This window comes from Chaetodon auriga, chromosome 3, assembly GCF_051107435.1.
Source record: "Chaetodon auriga isolate fChaAug3 chromosome 3, fChaAug3.hap1, whole genome shotgun sequence".
Classification (NCBI taxonomy): domain Eukaryota; kingdom Metazoa; phylum Chordata; class Actinopteri; order Chaetodontiformes; family Chaetodontidae; genus Chaetodon; species Chaetodon auriga.
Window position 1 is genome coordinate 23,482,388 of NC_135076.1, and position 15,865 is coordinate 23,498,252.

At 45.1% G+C, this 15,865-nt stretch overlaps 1 protein-coding gene across 1 annotated transcript; it reads left to right on the forward strand.

Moving 5' to 3' along the window:
- Nucleotides 1-33: 33 nt before the first annotated feature.
- LOC143318187 (semaphorin-4E) lies at nt 34-14,994 on the forward strand. The gene is made up of 14 exons (XM_076726253.1): nt 34-146; nt 7,064-7,589; nt 7,890-8,032; nt 8,625-8,687; nt 9,066-9,164; nt 10,450-10,549; nt 10,866-10,976; nt 11,189-11,340; nt 11,581-11,753; nt 12,047-12,203; nt 12,293-12,515; nt 12,809-12,924; nt 13,164-13,383; nt 13,495-14,994. Exons 2-14 carry the CDS (start codon nt 7,481-7,483, stop codon nt 14,247-14,249), a joined length of 2,421 nt encoding a protein of 806 aa, XP_076582368.1. The 5' UTR covers nt 34-146; nt 7,064-7,480; the 3' UTR covers nt 14,250-14,994.
- The last annotated feature ends 871 nt before the right edge of the window (nt 14,995-15,865 follow it).

Consider the following 15,865-nt stretch of genomic DNA (forward strand, 5'->3'; position numbering starts at 1 on the left):
AGAGCTGCCGGATAATCGCTCCCTGCAGGAATTAGACGTGAGGTGAGCGTTAACGCAGGTGGAGCAGAAGGCATCGAGCCGGATCCGACAGCGGACACACAGCGGCGGGTTTGAACGGCCCCTGATGTAGCTCCTGACAACTCCCGGTGAGTGTGACGCGGACGCGGTGAGACTTATTGCCTTGTTTGTGCGCAGCTTCGTCCCGCGGGCGTGTTTTTTTTCCGCGGAGCTCGGGCTGCTTGCGGGAATTGGATCGGACAACCTGTGGGGTTGAGAGGCGCGCATGCAGCGCCTTGTAACTTCTCTGTCTTATCTAAGATTATAGGATATCCTAATCTAATAATAGCAGCTGAAAGCAAGACTAAGCAGTAGTAGGATATGCGTTTAGGCTGCCTCACGAACCCCGCGCACTGTGACAGTGGAGGAAACGCTCCAACTTGGAGGGTCGCCTGTGCAGCTTCAGGATAAGCGCCAAAGCAGCGGATATGTGGTTGAATCATGTGGAGAAAAATGTCTGTCTTCATGTAGTAGACAGATTCTCAACATTGGAAACCAACCATTTAGGTGGCACACCTTCAAATGGACAAATATGTCCAATATTTCATGTGGTGTCCCGTTCTGGAATATTTCTAAGAATCTACACATCAACAATTCACGAACAGAAAGTCTAAATGTTCCTGCTCAGCTGACTGTGACAGGGGTTAACATGACATCTAAGGGTGTGAAGTTTTATGGATGGTGAGTTCTAGCACATGATACGTGTCTGGCTGAGTGAGCAGAGGATATACTAAGTGCTGCCTGTGCACTTGCTCTGGGGATTGCCCAATTTTAGCTGTCATAGCTGCAGCTCAGTGGGGTCACGGGGTGTCGAGGCACTGCTGCACAAAACCACACCACAAATAATATACTGGCAGTCTGTGGTCAGAGCTGGCAGTGATGCACGTTTCCTTTTTTACTATGTGCACATGTGTATGAGGAGCACCCCCAGTATTAGTAATGACAAGTCACTGAATGCCTCCATGAGAGAGTTTATTCTCTCTCTCCAGTGCTCGGTGAGCTCAGGCTTTATGTTGGTTCACAACCAGCAACGGTGAAGACAGCAGGTGCAGCTCAGGGCCAAAGCTTTTGGCCGTCCATGTGTCCTCAGTGGACCACACATGGTCGACTTCTCGCAGGTCTGCTGCACAGGTAACACACAGTCTGTGTAAATCTCAGCATCAGTGATGAGCGTGTTGAATATGAATCAGCGTCTCTCTGCTGTTCATCAACACATCTGGCCAGGTGTTCGTCAGTGTAACAGGATGGAGGAGTTTCACTTGCTTGTCTTGTAAACTGGGTCTGTAGTTTCACTGTGATGTTGGTCAAAACACACACACGCTTGCAGGTACTTTACACACATAAATGACTTTTAGACTTTCGATCACACACGTGTGGAGAACCACAGCAGGCAAAAAGCAGTTTAATGGTTGTGTCTTGCGCCTGATAGGCCGACATGAAGAAGAAGATGTGATCTCATGTGAACAATCTAGTAAACAGTCCGTCCTCTTATTTCTCTGTTGATTCAGAACCTTTTATTTGTGAGAGCCACATATCTCCCACTTAGATGATTGTCTTGCCGTTCTTCTACAAACACACATGAACGCAATTCATTGTATTGAGCTGAAGCGATTTGTCAGTTAGTTCATTAGCAATCGGAAAAAAAGCTACTTTTTGGATAGCGGATGCTTCAAGCAAAACTGACAAACATTCCCTTGTTTCAGCTTCTCAGATGTGACGATTAGCTGCTTTTCTGAAAGGATGAACATCTCAGACAGAACTAGACATCTGAAAACGACACCTTGGGCACCATTTTCTGACATTTTGTTGACCAAACCATTAATTGATCAATCAAGAAAGTAATGGAAAAATGAACGTATGTAGAGGTGATTGTTGCAGCCCTGGTGTTGACTGTACAGAGATGAATAAAGTGGCAGTTTGATGACATCAGTGTCTTGGTTTTGATTTGAAATCGGACTTGAAGCGCTCACCACATTTTGTTTTCTTGGGTGTTTCCGTCTTGTCAGTGAACTTGTCGCACAGTGCAGGCAGAGCAGGCAGAGATGTCTTCATATTTTCCTTTTGTGCCATGAATCCTGCTCAGACTTGCCTGGGTGTGTGTGTGTGTCTCTCAGTGTGTGCATTCAGGTGTGTATTTACACACAACCAGACCTGTCTCATCAATGACAGCAATTTGTCAAAGAAGAGGCAACATTCTTATTATTGCTGCTTTTTTATTTTGTAGCTTGCTTGTCATCTTATTTTGTGTTGTGTGGAGGATTTAGAGGGCTCTGTTGGCAGGAATGGAATATAATATTCATAATTATGTTTTAATCACCTGAAAATAAGAATTGTTGTTATCTTAGAATAAGATCTTTGTGTCCACAGAAGGAGTGGGTCCTAACCCTAACCCTAACCCTAACCCACCATGTTTCTACAGTAGCCCAGACATGCAAACACTGACTCCTGAGAGCACCTTTGACACTAAATCCTACACATTGGACCTCTTAAATGCTTTGACTGTTAGTTATCCATTAGTTTAATGATATAGGTGCTAACAGGCCAGAAAACTGTACACACAGCATGTTTTTGAAGTCTTCTTTTCGGCTAATTACTACTCTCCTGCACATGGAAACAAAAGGTGGGAAGCTGCTGTCATTATGCGAAAAGAACGGTTTGTTGCAGCCATCTGAGCTTGCAAAAATACAACCCGCTGCTGAACTGGGGTGTGTTTTCCAGCAAAATGCTTCACAACAGAGTTTGTGACACAAGGAGTGTCAAAGGTGAACACCCTCCCACAACCGGTTTCCTGTTCAGGCCCCTGTGATGGAACTCTGCACGCCAGCCGGCCTGCCAGGGAGCCGCTCAGCTTATGTTTGACTGGCAGACAGGCAGGAAAACAGGCACCAAGCCAGTCAACCAGTGACTCGACCAGCATCAGACTTGTAGACCAGTTAGTCAGCTGCTCAGGTGAATCAGTTATAGCCAGAGGAGGCCTCGCCCATCCAGCCCGGCGTAACGCAGAGGAAGACGTTCGCCAGAGCCGGAGCTTACGCGCTCGTTCCAGCTGTTTGAGGGTTCACACGGTTTTTTGGATCTGGATTTGTTATGACTCACAGTGATGACAACAGCGGGCTTGTCTGCGCACGTCTCACATGCTGCTGTTTAGGGTTTTACTAAATAGGCAGCACGTAGTCGTAGTGAGAATCCATGGTAGGGTATTGTGGATATTGTGGAGGCTTCTGAACAGGCTATAAATATCCTCATGCTTCAAGTGGTTGGAGTGTCTGGAGATACTTGCTGCAGGGCTTCTCCAGCCTATTGTACTGGCTCATGTGCAGCCTTTGAACCCACAGTTGTTCACACTCCACATCTTGATGAGTAAAAACTCACCAGCAGCCGCAGTGCAGACCCTTTCAGGAGTTCTGCTTGACATAAATCGCACATGTGGGGAATGCATTTTCACATTTACATCCGGACTTATGGAGATGTAAAGACCCTGTTTTAGTCACGCTCTTGTTGGTTGTTCTGGTTTCGCAGATGTTCATCTTCCCTCACGCTGACTTTGTGGTTGCTGTATTTATATGCAAGCAGTGCTTGAAATGTCAGGTTGACTTTCAAGAGACGCAAAGAGAACAGTTTTAAAGTGCTTTTCATCGTATGCAGATACTGTACCATTCTTTTATAAACACCGTCATTCAGAAGCATTCTACTTGTTCATATTGTCTGTGTGATCGGGTCGTGTGTAGTCCCACTTTAGGAGACTTGTATAACACAGCTGTGCGTTTAAAGACTGATCCTTGGCCAGGTTTCACTGGCTGTACATGAATCAGCATTAAGTCCCTGTAAGCAAAATACATAACTGGATTTCACACCAGTCTTTCACAACATACCCTTTGAGTCCAGGGGGTGAGCACACCTACTTTGAACGTTGGTTTATTATGATTTTGGTCACTAGGTGCAGAAGAAACAGTGATTCAAGCTGAAACAGAGAACCGAGACGAGAGCTCAGCCCTGAGGACAAGTAAAAATCTGTTCAGATAAGGCATACGTGCAGAAGGGTTGCCCCTATAAACATAAACAGTCAATAAATCATCCATCAAGTCTGCAGCTATTAAAGCGAGTGCACCATTACAAATGGATTTTGGCAATAATCAAGTGAGAGGTCAAACAGTCCATGGGTGGGTCCTTCCTGATAAATCAAAACCAACAAAGCAGGGAGCAAAGGTGTAGAGATATAAATGTGGGATCATAATCTTGCAATCCACAAGATTTTTTTAGTCCAGCTTCATAATTATATAATTGCTTCTATGGAAAGCTTAAAGCTGCACTCATCAGTATTTTTCATGAACGATGGACCAAATTGCATGCAGTGTGAAAGGTGATGCTCACAGTGACAGATGATTAGAACAGAACTCTGCAGCTTTCTGCAGCTCCGCGGGAAGTTTTAAAGTCTGATCGTTTTAACTGTTTAACTGGCTTTCAGGCCTTCGAACGCCGGGGTGCTAATGCTAGCCGCAGCTTTTTGCAGCTGATAAACCGACTGTAAGCCTCCTCTCCATCACCAAGTGACAGACAAAGATAGCAACTAGCTGGTGAAGACAGATGGGGCTTTTAGCAGCTAACGTGCCACATTTCCCCGGTGGAGCTGGTGAAGACCTGAACGGACCTAAAGTAGAGTAAATATTTGACTTGCTTTTGTCAGGTGGCCAGAAACATGCCTCCCAACAAATGGTACTGCTGCTCTGTTGCTAAAATGTTGGCCACAGTACATTTATGGTGTGAGATGATGATATGTCATCTTGTCCCACCCAAAGTGCCCAACAAAAGATCAGTGAATGCAGCTTTAAATAAATGATTTGTTAACCTTTGACAAAGGAGGGACACCAAAAAAAACATTTTAAATTACTTGAAATATGTTGAGATTTTGTAGGATTTTATCCAGTCAAGTGTACACTGAGAAAAATGCCATTTCATTTAAATTAAGTAACTTGACAGACCAAATGTAAAGAACCCCTTTTAGAAGAAACTCAATCAGCTCTGTGTACCAGCAACTTGTGTAAAAACCTCAGCTGTGCGTGCTTCCCCCCCTCACACCCATCCACACGTGTGCATGTCAATGTTTGACTGTCACCGTGGATAAACAAAGGAAGAGAAAAGAGGGACAACTGCTGCATGCTCTTCTATTGCCGTAGCCATACCTGCCTGTCTGCACGGCACTGAAGTATCTGTCAAACTCTGTGAGAAACAACCTGCAGTCATCCATTTCAGCTGTAACGCTCAACCTACAGTCCCTGCCCTCCCCTCACAGCCTGAGGGAAAAAGTACGCAAGACGCCGGTGCTCTGACAACACACGAGCAGTCCCATACATGCAGCGGCTCGTCTCGCTGTGTCAAGTAACAACAAGGTGGGAGCATGGCAGTTTGTTGCAAAACGCACGTTCAAAACCGAGGTTGTTCAGAGGCAAAGGGGAGCGAGCGCCTGGCTGTCTCTCGAGGAAATTTGGATGCTGTCATTTTGGTTTCTGTCAACAGGCAGGGACTCTGTGGTGTGCGTTTCAAAGGATGCATCTCTGTGAAATCTGCTGTATTTTTTTTTCCTCTGCAAGCTAAAATCTAAATAACGGTTGCAAAAGCAGCTGTGTGGTGCGGCGGTTTTTGAGCGACGTGCACCACAAAGACAAGAGTATAGTTTTTACCTTGCGAGTCTGACTCTTAAGTATGCTTTGTGTGTTATTCTGAGAAAAAGTGCCTTGATGAATTTTGAATGAGGCTGCGCTGCTCAGTTAGTCAAAACAGACAGAAACTCGCCAAAGAAGTGGTAAGTCTCAATTCAGCATGAATCCCAGGGTAGTGCTAAAGCAGCGAATTGTTGCGATCTGCATGCATGCCCAAACCTGAACTGATCCCCCTCTGCTGCGTGAACCCCGCTGAGCCCAGAGGAAGCTGGTTCTTATCAGGGAGGAGGACAGGAAGACACAGAGAGTGGAGGAGGAAGAGAGAGTGGGGGTTGAAGGGCAGCAGGGCACGCTGCAGAAATCAGTTTCCTCTGTGAAGTTTACAATTTAGACTTTTTTAAGTATGACTGTAAGTGGTGCTAGACTCCTCTGATGTAACAATGAGGTTAAATTTGTCCTTGGCTGGCATACTGCATGTGTTTTTGACAAATAGAAAGGCATGTTCATGTACGTCACTTTCCCTGCCCGCACACTTTTTGTCTCTTATCTTCAAACTTCAGGCAGTGAGCAGAATAAGCTGCACTGATTTTTATATGTGAGGACCACTCCACTTGTCACAAGGAGTATCACTCAGCTTGGAAAACAGTTCTTTTATGTGTTCTGTGGCTTTGAAGAGAGCTTTCTGAAGCCTGAGAAAATAACCAGGTCATCAGGGGTATCTGGGATTCAACCTGGGACTGCACATTTTGACAAAAGTGGGTGCAGTTGGGAGTGGGACTGTAATTTTTCTGGGCAGGGAGAGTCAAGTGAAAGATGCTGCACAGGTTTGCATTATGGGAATTGTAGGATCTGGTGCTTTCTGGACTCATACATGGATTCAATCTGTCTCCTGTGAGTCTTACACCTTAATTCAAAGCTAAATGTTTGAAGTGTCCCTTTAAGAGGGAAGACTCTCTCGTGGTCTTAGTTCTCTGGTGAAAGATCTGAATCTTTCTTTCATTCTTGCTTGCTGTGTTTACTGTAAGCAAGAATGTAAGTTACTTTACTGCCGAGATTTTCTTTTTGATAATTGTGTAAGGGGAAATAAACACAGCAGACTCCATCACATCACATTACAATAACTGAAAAGAGGGGGGCATGAAATCTTTATGTAGCTTTTTATAATGCATGAATCATGAAGTATATAACAAGAAATAAGGAGTCAAACCAGCCAGCAGGTTCATTTTTGAAGCAAATATATTATCTTTTTTGTCCGTCTTTTAATGTATGCATAATTCCCAATTCTAGCATTAAAGTCAGTCTTTCCACATCATGGGTCTCTTTAATAATTTAATGCATATCTTTCCTAGAGGTGGGCACCATGAAGCTGATCTCCTCCAGCACCCCTCACCAGTAGCCGGGCAGCATGGCTTCTGCTCCTCCTTCCATAGAGGACACCAGTGGCTCATTAGCGCTGCGCTGGAGGCTAACGCCGACATAGATCTTCACCACGCAGGACAGCGACTTCAAACTGAACCGAGGCGGGTTGAGCTGCATCCCGCAGGCACTGGTTAAACATACGTATGAGCTCCCTATAGAGGGTCTTTTAAAGCAATGATGACTTGTGCCAGAGCGGCACACGTCCAGGACAGTGACATCACCGCAGTGTAACAACAGCAACATCTGGACTGAGACCTTGGACCATGATCTGTCTCTGATCGGGTGCTTTGGTGGCAGAGCTGGACTGTGCAGCTCCTCCACACTTAGACAAACCTGGACTCTGAGCCATGTCTCTTCTCTCAGCCCTGAGCCTCGTCTGTGGATTGATGCTCCATGTTTCCTTTAGTACACTCAGCAGTCACTACTGTGTCCCACGAAAGACTGTCCCCTACCAGAGTAAGTCGCACATTTTCAATGCCTTCCCGCTCAAAAGTCGTTGCATATTCTTCCTTGGCTACTTAGCTGATAGATTTAGTCCTGGCTGGATCAGTAAACATGAGAGTTTGTAGCAGTTTTTTGATGTATTTGAACAAATAGTGGATCTTTAACTGTTTGGTTTTTGTGCTCTCTGGGAAAAACTCCAATGAATTTGCATTTTGTTTTTGCTGTGGGAGCATTTTTCCAGCAGCACGGAGTCACAGCAGCTAAAATGTATAAAATCAAATAAAACAGTCATGCGGATGTTCTCCCGTTCAGACGAGCTGAAGTCGTTCAGAGAGGAGGGGATCTTCAACTACTCCACCATGCTCATGAGAGACGACCTGGGCGTGCTGCTGCTGGGGGCCAGAGAGGCCATATACGCTCTGGACATCAACGACGTCTCTGTCAGAAAGGCAGCGGTAAGCACATGCAAAGAGACTCGTTTGGGAAAATCTGTTCAGAAAAATTTTTGCATTCTCATCCCTTCTCATCCCTTCTCAACCATTTCACGACCTCAACCATTTCACGACCTCCAAGTTGGGTTTGTATCATAAAAAGTGCAGCCTTCTGTTGCCTTTTACTAACAATTTGGAAATGTTTGACCAGCTCTCAGTCATGGCTCTAATAAGTGCATCTTTTGGATATCTTTCTCAGCCATCCTTCAGTATTTGGAGTGCATTTTGCCTGAAGATACGCTCACAGAAACACATTTGATTGATTAGAGCTGCTCTCACATCAGCAGCCGGTGCATGTTTGCGTGAGGAATTTGAACGAGATGGTCTTGTTGAGCTCTAGACTGAGATCTCTTGATTCGTAATAGTAGTTACACAGCTAACAGTCCCAACTGAAGAGGGATCGATGTCATCCCTCTGCAGTGTACTGGCTGGTCTTGCTGTTAGAAAAACAAGGAAATATGTGCGGGTAGATGGGCTCCAGCTCCACTGTTGTGCTGTGGGGTTGCGACACCGTTCCTGCGTGCTTTGACAAGACACTTTCCCTCTGTTGATGCAGGTGTATTGGCGAGTTACAGAGGAGAAGCAGAGGGAGTGCACGTACAAAGGAAAACACGCTGAGGTTTGTGTAATGTCTGTCAAAACAGTGCATGCTAATTTTTACTTCTAGGGCAAGGATACGGCCTTAAAAGATGCAGTTTACTCCCCTATGCAGTTTATCGCTTTGCATTTGTAAATCATTTATATGGGAGTCTTTTTTTTTTTTTGCCTTTTCAAGTAACACAGAATTCTCTTTGAAGTGCTTCGCTCGCAGCTTCAAACTGCATGTCCAAATAAAGGCTTGAGAAGAAAATGCATGTACACAGCCTTGACCTTCTGGTCACCAGCTCAACTCCAGGCAGCCAGTGCAGCCAGTATGTGCATGTGGCATGTTTGTGTTTTTGCGGCTGAACTAACAAAGCTCTGACCTTGGCATTCTCTCTGCTGGATCTTGTTGCAGGTGGAATGCCGGAACTACATTCGGACCTTGCACAGAGTGAATGACACTGCGATGTACGTGTGTGGCACGAACGCTTTTAGCCCCACCTGTGATTATATGGTGAGTACACAGCAGAATATGGAGTTAGCAGAGAGGTTTTTATAAAGTGTGTCTGCAGGCAGCACCTCTGCCCTTTTCCCTTTGCTTTGATTATAAACCCGTCGCTGGCTTCTTCCTCTTCAGTGGTTTTGCATGTTTAAAGGATGAAGTTGGCATTCTATATGTTTTTATTGTCAACAAATCAACAAAAAGATCAAAACCAACAGGTCCATCGCTCAAAGTTCCTCTCCTGGCATTGGTTAAACCCTGAAAATCCCTTCATGTCTTAAAATGGCTTAGATGTAACTCTATACCTTTGCCTTTGTTTAGTATGCGTGGATCCTCTGCCTCTATCTCCACCCACCCCTTCACCGCTCTCCTGCAGCTCGAGCGTACCTGTTCACCTTCAACTCTTCTCATCAAACAGACAAACCTCTGTTTGTTTTCTGTTTTGCTAGCTACTGTACGCTACGCAATGGCAAGTTGTGGTATAGGAGTAATTCAGCTGTATATGTGACGTGAAATCCTGCCTGTCTGTCATTGGTCCACTGCAGCGCCAAAGGTGGAAATGCTCAGCCATGGTGTTGACTGCTTGTTTTGCTCATGATATGTCTGGTGGCATATAAAAAGCATCCCATGGACGACCTCCCAATCTCGTCCTTGGCACTCAGCCCCAAGGCCACTGCTTCCTGCTGAGGAATCACGCCTGAATCTTTTTGTTAAGTCTAGTTAAGTTTGTAAAGTGTCCCCTCAGCATTTGACATGAATCATCGTGTCACTTGGCAGTCAAACTTTGGTAAACGGATAAAACCCGACAAAAATAAACTGAGCAGTGCGTTGGTTTGTACTCGCTGTGTCCCCAGGAGAGATGGATGGAACGGCTTCAATATAAGTTTTGTGGAAAAAGGTGCATGCTGCAGTTTGGCTCTTGGATTTTCAGACTGACAACACATGAAGGTTCACCATTTCTTCCTTTGCAACCAAAAACAGATCATTTTGAAAATAGTGAAACCTAGCTTGCAAAATACCGTTACGTAGCTACACCTGCCTCTCCTCGGCCACATCACGCCACAGCTCCAACCCACTAATTGATGTGATTGATTCCTTCGCTATGTGACGTATGAAACCCTGGCTGTCTGAATCCATGTTTGTGATTGGTCCACTGCAGTTCCAAGGAGGAAATGCTCAGGCACGGCGTTGACTCATAGCATATAAAAAAAACACCATATGTTTAAAAACCTGATTTTCATTGGATGAGTTCTTAAAAAGTTTTTCTTTCCTCTCTCTCTCCCTTTGTTTCCAACAGACGTTTGTTAATGGACAGCTGAGGCTGGAGGGAAAGCAGGAGGAGGGGAAGGGGAAGTGTCCTTTTGATCCCTTCCAGAGATACTCCTCCCTCATGGTTGGTGAGTGTCTGAGTCAGATTTGCAGCCAAAGGGAACAAAGCACAAAATACTGCTGAGCGTTCAAAGTCCACCAACTGAAAAGATCAGGGTATGATAACTGTGTGCAAATTTCACTAACCACAAGACCGGAGCACCAAATGCTTTGCGAACGTCACCCAGTGCCCTCGCTAGTGCTACCTGCTCTCTCCAAATATGCACTAATTAGTCAGAAAAAAAGCTAGTTGGTTCAGTCCATTAGTGGGCATATAAATGAGATATTGTTCCAACTCCATATGAATAATGGAATTTTCCCTCATCTCTTGTTCCTGTCCAACAGGAAATGACCTGTATTCTGCTACATCCATCAACTTCTTGGGCTCTGAGCCTGTGGTTCTGCGTACCTCGGAGTTGGCTCTCCGCACTGAGTTTAAGAGCTCCTGGCTCAGTGGTGAGTTCCTCCTCTGCAAAAACCGGCCATTTAAAGTTTTACATAATGGTGTGCATAGTTTAGAGTCGACTGCAGCAACAGATAATACTTGTGCCTGATGCCCTCGATGATATTTGTAGATGCAGTATTCTTAAACCGAACGGAGGCAGATCAAAGTTTTTAGATCTTTCCGCACTAGTCCTGAGCACTAATGTCATGTTCTGTGATTTCAGAGCCAAACTTTGTCTACATGGACTTTGTGGGTGAGAGTCTTGATAGTCCTGATGGTGATGATGATAAGGTCTACTTGTTCTTCAGCGAGAATGCCATGGAGTACGACTTCTACAGCAAAGTTGCGGTGTCTCGAGTGGCCCGTGTCTGCAAGGTATAATCAAGTGCAGTATAAACGTAGTTTCTGCAGGACCTTTAGCATTTTCAGAGACATTAAATACATGGAAATGGACTGTCATGTGTTTTTTGGTAAGCGAGAGAAAGTTTACATTCCAGCTTGAGAGTAATTCTGTGTTTGGCCTCAGGCTCCCTGTCTGACGCTGCTCTGATTGTTGTGGTTAAGTGGAGTATCTGCAGAGTTGCACATGACAGAGTGCTCTGTCTCTGCGTTTAGGGGGATATGGGCGGCCAGCGGACACTACAGAGGAAATGGACGTCGTTCCTGAAAGCTCGTCTGGATTGTTCCCTCCCTGAACCCAGCCTGCCCCCCATTGTCCAGGATGTCTTCCTGCTGAAGCACGATGACTGGAGGAAGAGCGTCTTCTACGCTGTCTTCACGCCGCAGTCGTAAGTGCTTACAACCAAAGCAAATGGCTTAGGGTGGGCGTTGGCGTGCAGCATGGCGGGAAGTCAGTACGGTCGAATAAAAAGCTGTTAGTGGTCAAAAAACAAAACTAAAACCTCAAATGAGAGTTTCTTTTTCATTTGTTTGATTCATTATGTCCATTTTAATAGAAGGCATTTAGCAGTTAATATTTTAATTTGACACATTAATTAAAGATATAAAAGTCAAAGTCCTACAAGTCAAACAAACATTTGGCAGTTTGTTTGACTACATGTGTTTGACTTGGTGTGTCTAGGAGCTTGTCCCAGGCCTCTGCAGTGTGTGCGTACGGTGTGTCAGCCATTCGAGACATTTTCAACGAGGGCAAGTTTAAGACGCCTGTCGCTGTGGAGACATCTCACGTCAAGTGGGTGATGTACACTGGAGAGGTGCCCGTTCCCAGACCAGGAGCGGTGAGTCTAAACAGGTCATACTGGATATTAAAGCCTGCAAGGCAAGCCTGAAAAACCCCTCAGTTCTAAACTTAAGTTTTCTGTTCCAGTGCATCAATAACGTGGCACGTAAAATGGGGATGAACCGCTCCCTCGACCTTCCTGACAAAACCCTCCAGTTCATCAGGGACCGTCCCCTGATGGACGAGGCTGTTCGGCCTCTGACAGGAGGGCCGCTGCTGGTCAAGAGGGGAGCTCTGCTGACTCGGATTGTAGTGGACAGTGTGTTGGCGCTGGACGGACAGAGATATGCCGTCATGTTCATCGGCACCGGTAAGCTTTAACTATGCAGCTCTACTAAGATTAAAGTAGAAGAGGAAATATTGGGAGCTCTTAGTTTAAATTAAACTTAAAGCCAGACAAAACTTGGTATTTCTCATTTCATGTGAAGATGTCATAGAAAGTTTAAGAAGCTATTACTTATAATGGTTTAGCACTGTTTCATTGGGACTGTGTGGTTTGTTCAGTAACACACAGTAATGAGAGGGTATATCAATCAGGATCTTGGTTAATGTTTGTCTCGTGCTAAATGGGTATTAAATGGTCCTTTTTTTGTCTCCCGATAGAAAATGGTTATGTCCAGAAGGCTGTCAACTACGATGGAGAGATGTTCATCATTGAGGAGATTCAACTGTACGAAAACCCTGTGCCTATAAGCACCCTGCGCCTCCTGTCCAGCAAGGTAGCTCATAGCAGGCTCAGTGTAATGGCAGCATGGTTTGTTAGCTCATCATTATTGTAGATGATTATATCGTTGACTGGTGTTTTTCTTGGCAAATATTGCACAGTAAGCTTCAGTCTGAAGTTATCGCAATTTAAATATGTTGTCACTTAATTGCCACGAACAGGCAACAGAGAGGCTTCAGTGGTAATAAAGATTACATGCTATTGGTTTGTTAACGTGTGTCTGTGCAAACATAGGGCCAGCTGTATGCAGGGTCAGAGTTTGGTGCCATCCAGATGCCGGTCAGTAACTGCAGCCGCTATGACACCTGTGTGGACTGCATCCTGGCCAGGGATCCGTACTGCGCCTGGGACTTCACCGCCCAGCAGTGCTCCTCAGTCCACAGCTCGTCACCCTCCTCAAAGCCTGCAATACAGAGTCTGAAGGAAGGAGACGCCTCACAATGTCCTCAGCCAGGTACGTCCCCTTACAGGATGCTATTTGCATGCATTACTGGGAGGAAGTGGCATCCCAGCAGCCTTCGCTCATTAGTATGCAGTGGGGCCAACCATGTGTGTGTGTTTTTAGATCCAGTAGCTGCTGTGGACTTTACCCTAGTTCCTGAGAACAACATCCAGCTGCCCTGCCAGATCCACTCCAACTTGGCGCAGGTCCTGTGGCGATTCTCTGACCAAACACTTCACTCCAACAACAAATACTACATCTACAGCGGGGGCCTCCTCATCCTGAGTGCCTCCGAATCGGACGCTGGCCTGTACACCTGCCACTCCGTAGAGCAGATCAGCGGCAGAACGTACAACAGGACTGTGGCGGCTTATCAATTACAGCTCGCCTCGGGCCCAGGAGGCGGGGGCAGCGCTACTCCCGGCGATGAGGTGACAAATTCCTTAGGCTCTAACCACGGTCTGAACACTGCTGCACCAGGGCTGGTGCCAAACGAGGACCCGTTGTCCCCCGAGAATCGAAGCGACCCTGGCAGGGTGACTCGTTTGGAGGTGGCGGTGGCTCTGCTGTCGCTGCTTTGCCTCTGCCTGATGGGGGTCATATTTTGGATGTGGAGCCAAGGACGTTGGGGATGTTTCAAGTTTGCGCAGCGCTCCAGTGAAAGCGAGGGGAAAAGGCAGTCAGCCGAATACATGCACATCCAGAACAGAACTTCAGAGATAAAGCTCCTGGGGCCTGAGTGTGGAAGACCTTTCAGTGCCAATAATAATCACTCTGCTGTTGACTTCAAAGGGAACGGGGAGCACCACTTCACACCTATGGCCAACATTTCAAGTCTGGACGGTCTGGGATACATAAATGATGAGTCAGAGATTTGACTCTGCTGAGGTATAGAATTCAGTCGAAGGCCGACGACAGTGGACTAATTATCTTCCTATAGATGCACCGCTGGAGAAAAGGTTTTCACATTATAAATTCTTTTGACTGGTGTCCCATTGCCACCGTCTGTCATTTCCATACTCAGACTGGGCAACTGATGTTCACTGCACACACTTTTCAGGGTTCTTCTGGTGGAATTTTCACTCCAGGAAACTGCTGAGAAGTCCTTTTTTGTATATGTATTTTTTTGTATAATGATAAATTGTGAATACACTTTGTGTATATATTCTGTACAGCCAAGACCTTTTTTTTCCAACTATTTATTTGTTACAATGAAGTTTTTATTTCAGCAATTATAATACTTGTGATCCAAGTCTTCACACATTTCATTTTATGGCTTTTATTTAAGGCAACATTAATCAGAGAAAAGAGTCTTTGGTTGTGTTCATGATTGATAAATAGCCTGTACTACGCTTTTATTACGTGGCTGTTAATGAACTACAAATACATCTGTGTGTGTGTGCGTGTGTGTGAGCATTCAAATGCCAATGACTAAAAAAAAACAAGATTATTTCACTCCACTAAATGTTATATCATCACTGACAGCGAGCTAACGTGTCACTGGGATGCAGAAGCGTGGGTGTACGCTTCTGTCAGCGAATCGGCTCTTTGCATCAGAGACGCAGCACAGATAAGACTTTCAGTTTTTGATGTCAAACTTTGGAGAATGCAGCCCTTGTTGGGAATAAAAAAAAAAAAAAAAACTTTATTGAGAATTTGACATGTGTCTAGCAGTCAGTAATGATTAACGTCTCTCTCACAGACATTTATTTGAAAGTGATGCTTTAAGCGACAGGCTGGTTGCCTTGATGTTTCCCTGCAGATCCTCCTGTGGATTGTGTGGCGCAATAATATCAACAAAAAAACAGTGACTCCACAATTACCTCAGACATGTTTGTTTTTGCCGAGTGAGTCTGAGACCCAACGAAATTACAGGAAAGTCGCCTGAATCTGCTCTGTGTTTTTCGCACTCTGTCATTAACAACAGCGCTCAGAGCTGCTACACGTACTGTAGATATGAAAGGCTTGAAGTGGGTCTCTGCTCAATTATTCAACAGTGCTGTATGAGGAAGTTGTCATAAACAGAATTAAGGTTATCCTATATTGGTCTAATAAAATTACAATTAATAAAATATTGCTGATGCAGTTGCCCAGATTTTGCAGGTTTTTTTTTAAAAAAAAATGCTTTCATGCTTCATGTGCAGAGGCATATTTACACCGGGGAATTAAGACAAACCACTTGCCAGCTATTGTTTTGAGTTTCTTTATTCTAAAAAAAGCCAGTGGGCTTATACGGAGTTGTTTTTAAGTTTCAGAAATCACTTTTTTTTTTTTTAAGCTGCCCTCTCTCTTGCTCATCAGCCCTACTTTTCCTCCCAAGATTTAATGAGGTTTCTTCGCTTACTTTTAGTTCATGCTGTCTTCTACGTTTTTTGCTATGATGCTCACAGGACTTTTTATCCCACACTCACTTTCTTCGAAGGCTTCTGAATAAATCAATACGGCAGCATCATCTCTTTGCCAGGGTGAGAGACTCTACGCTGAGAACAAGGGA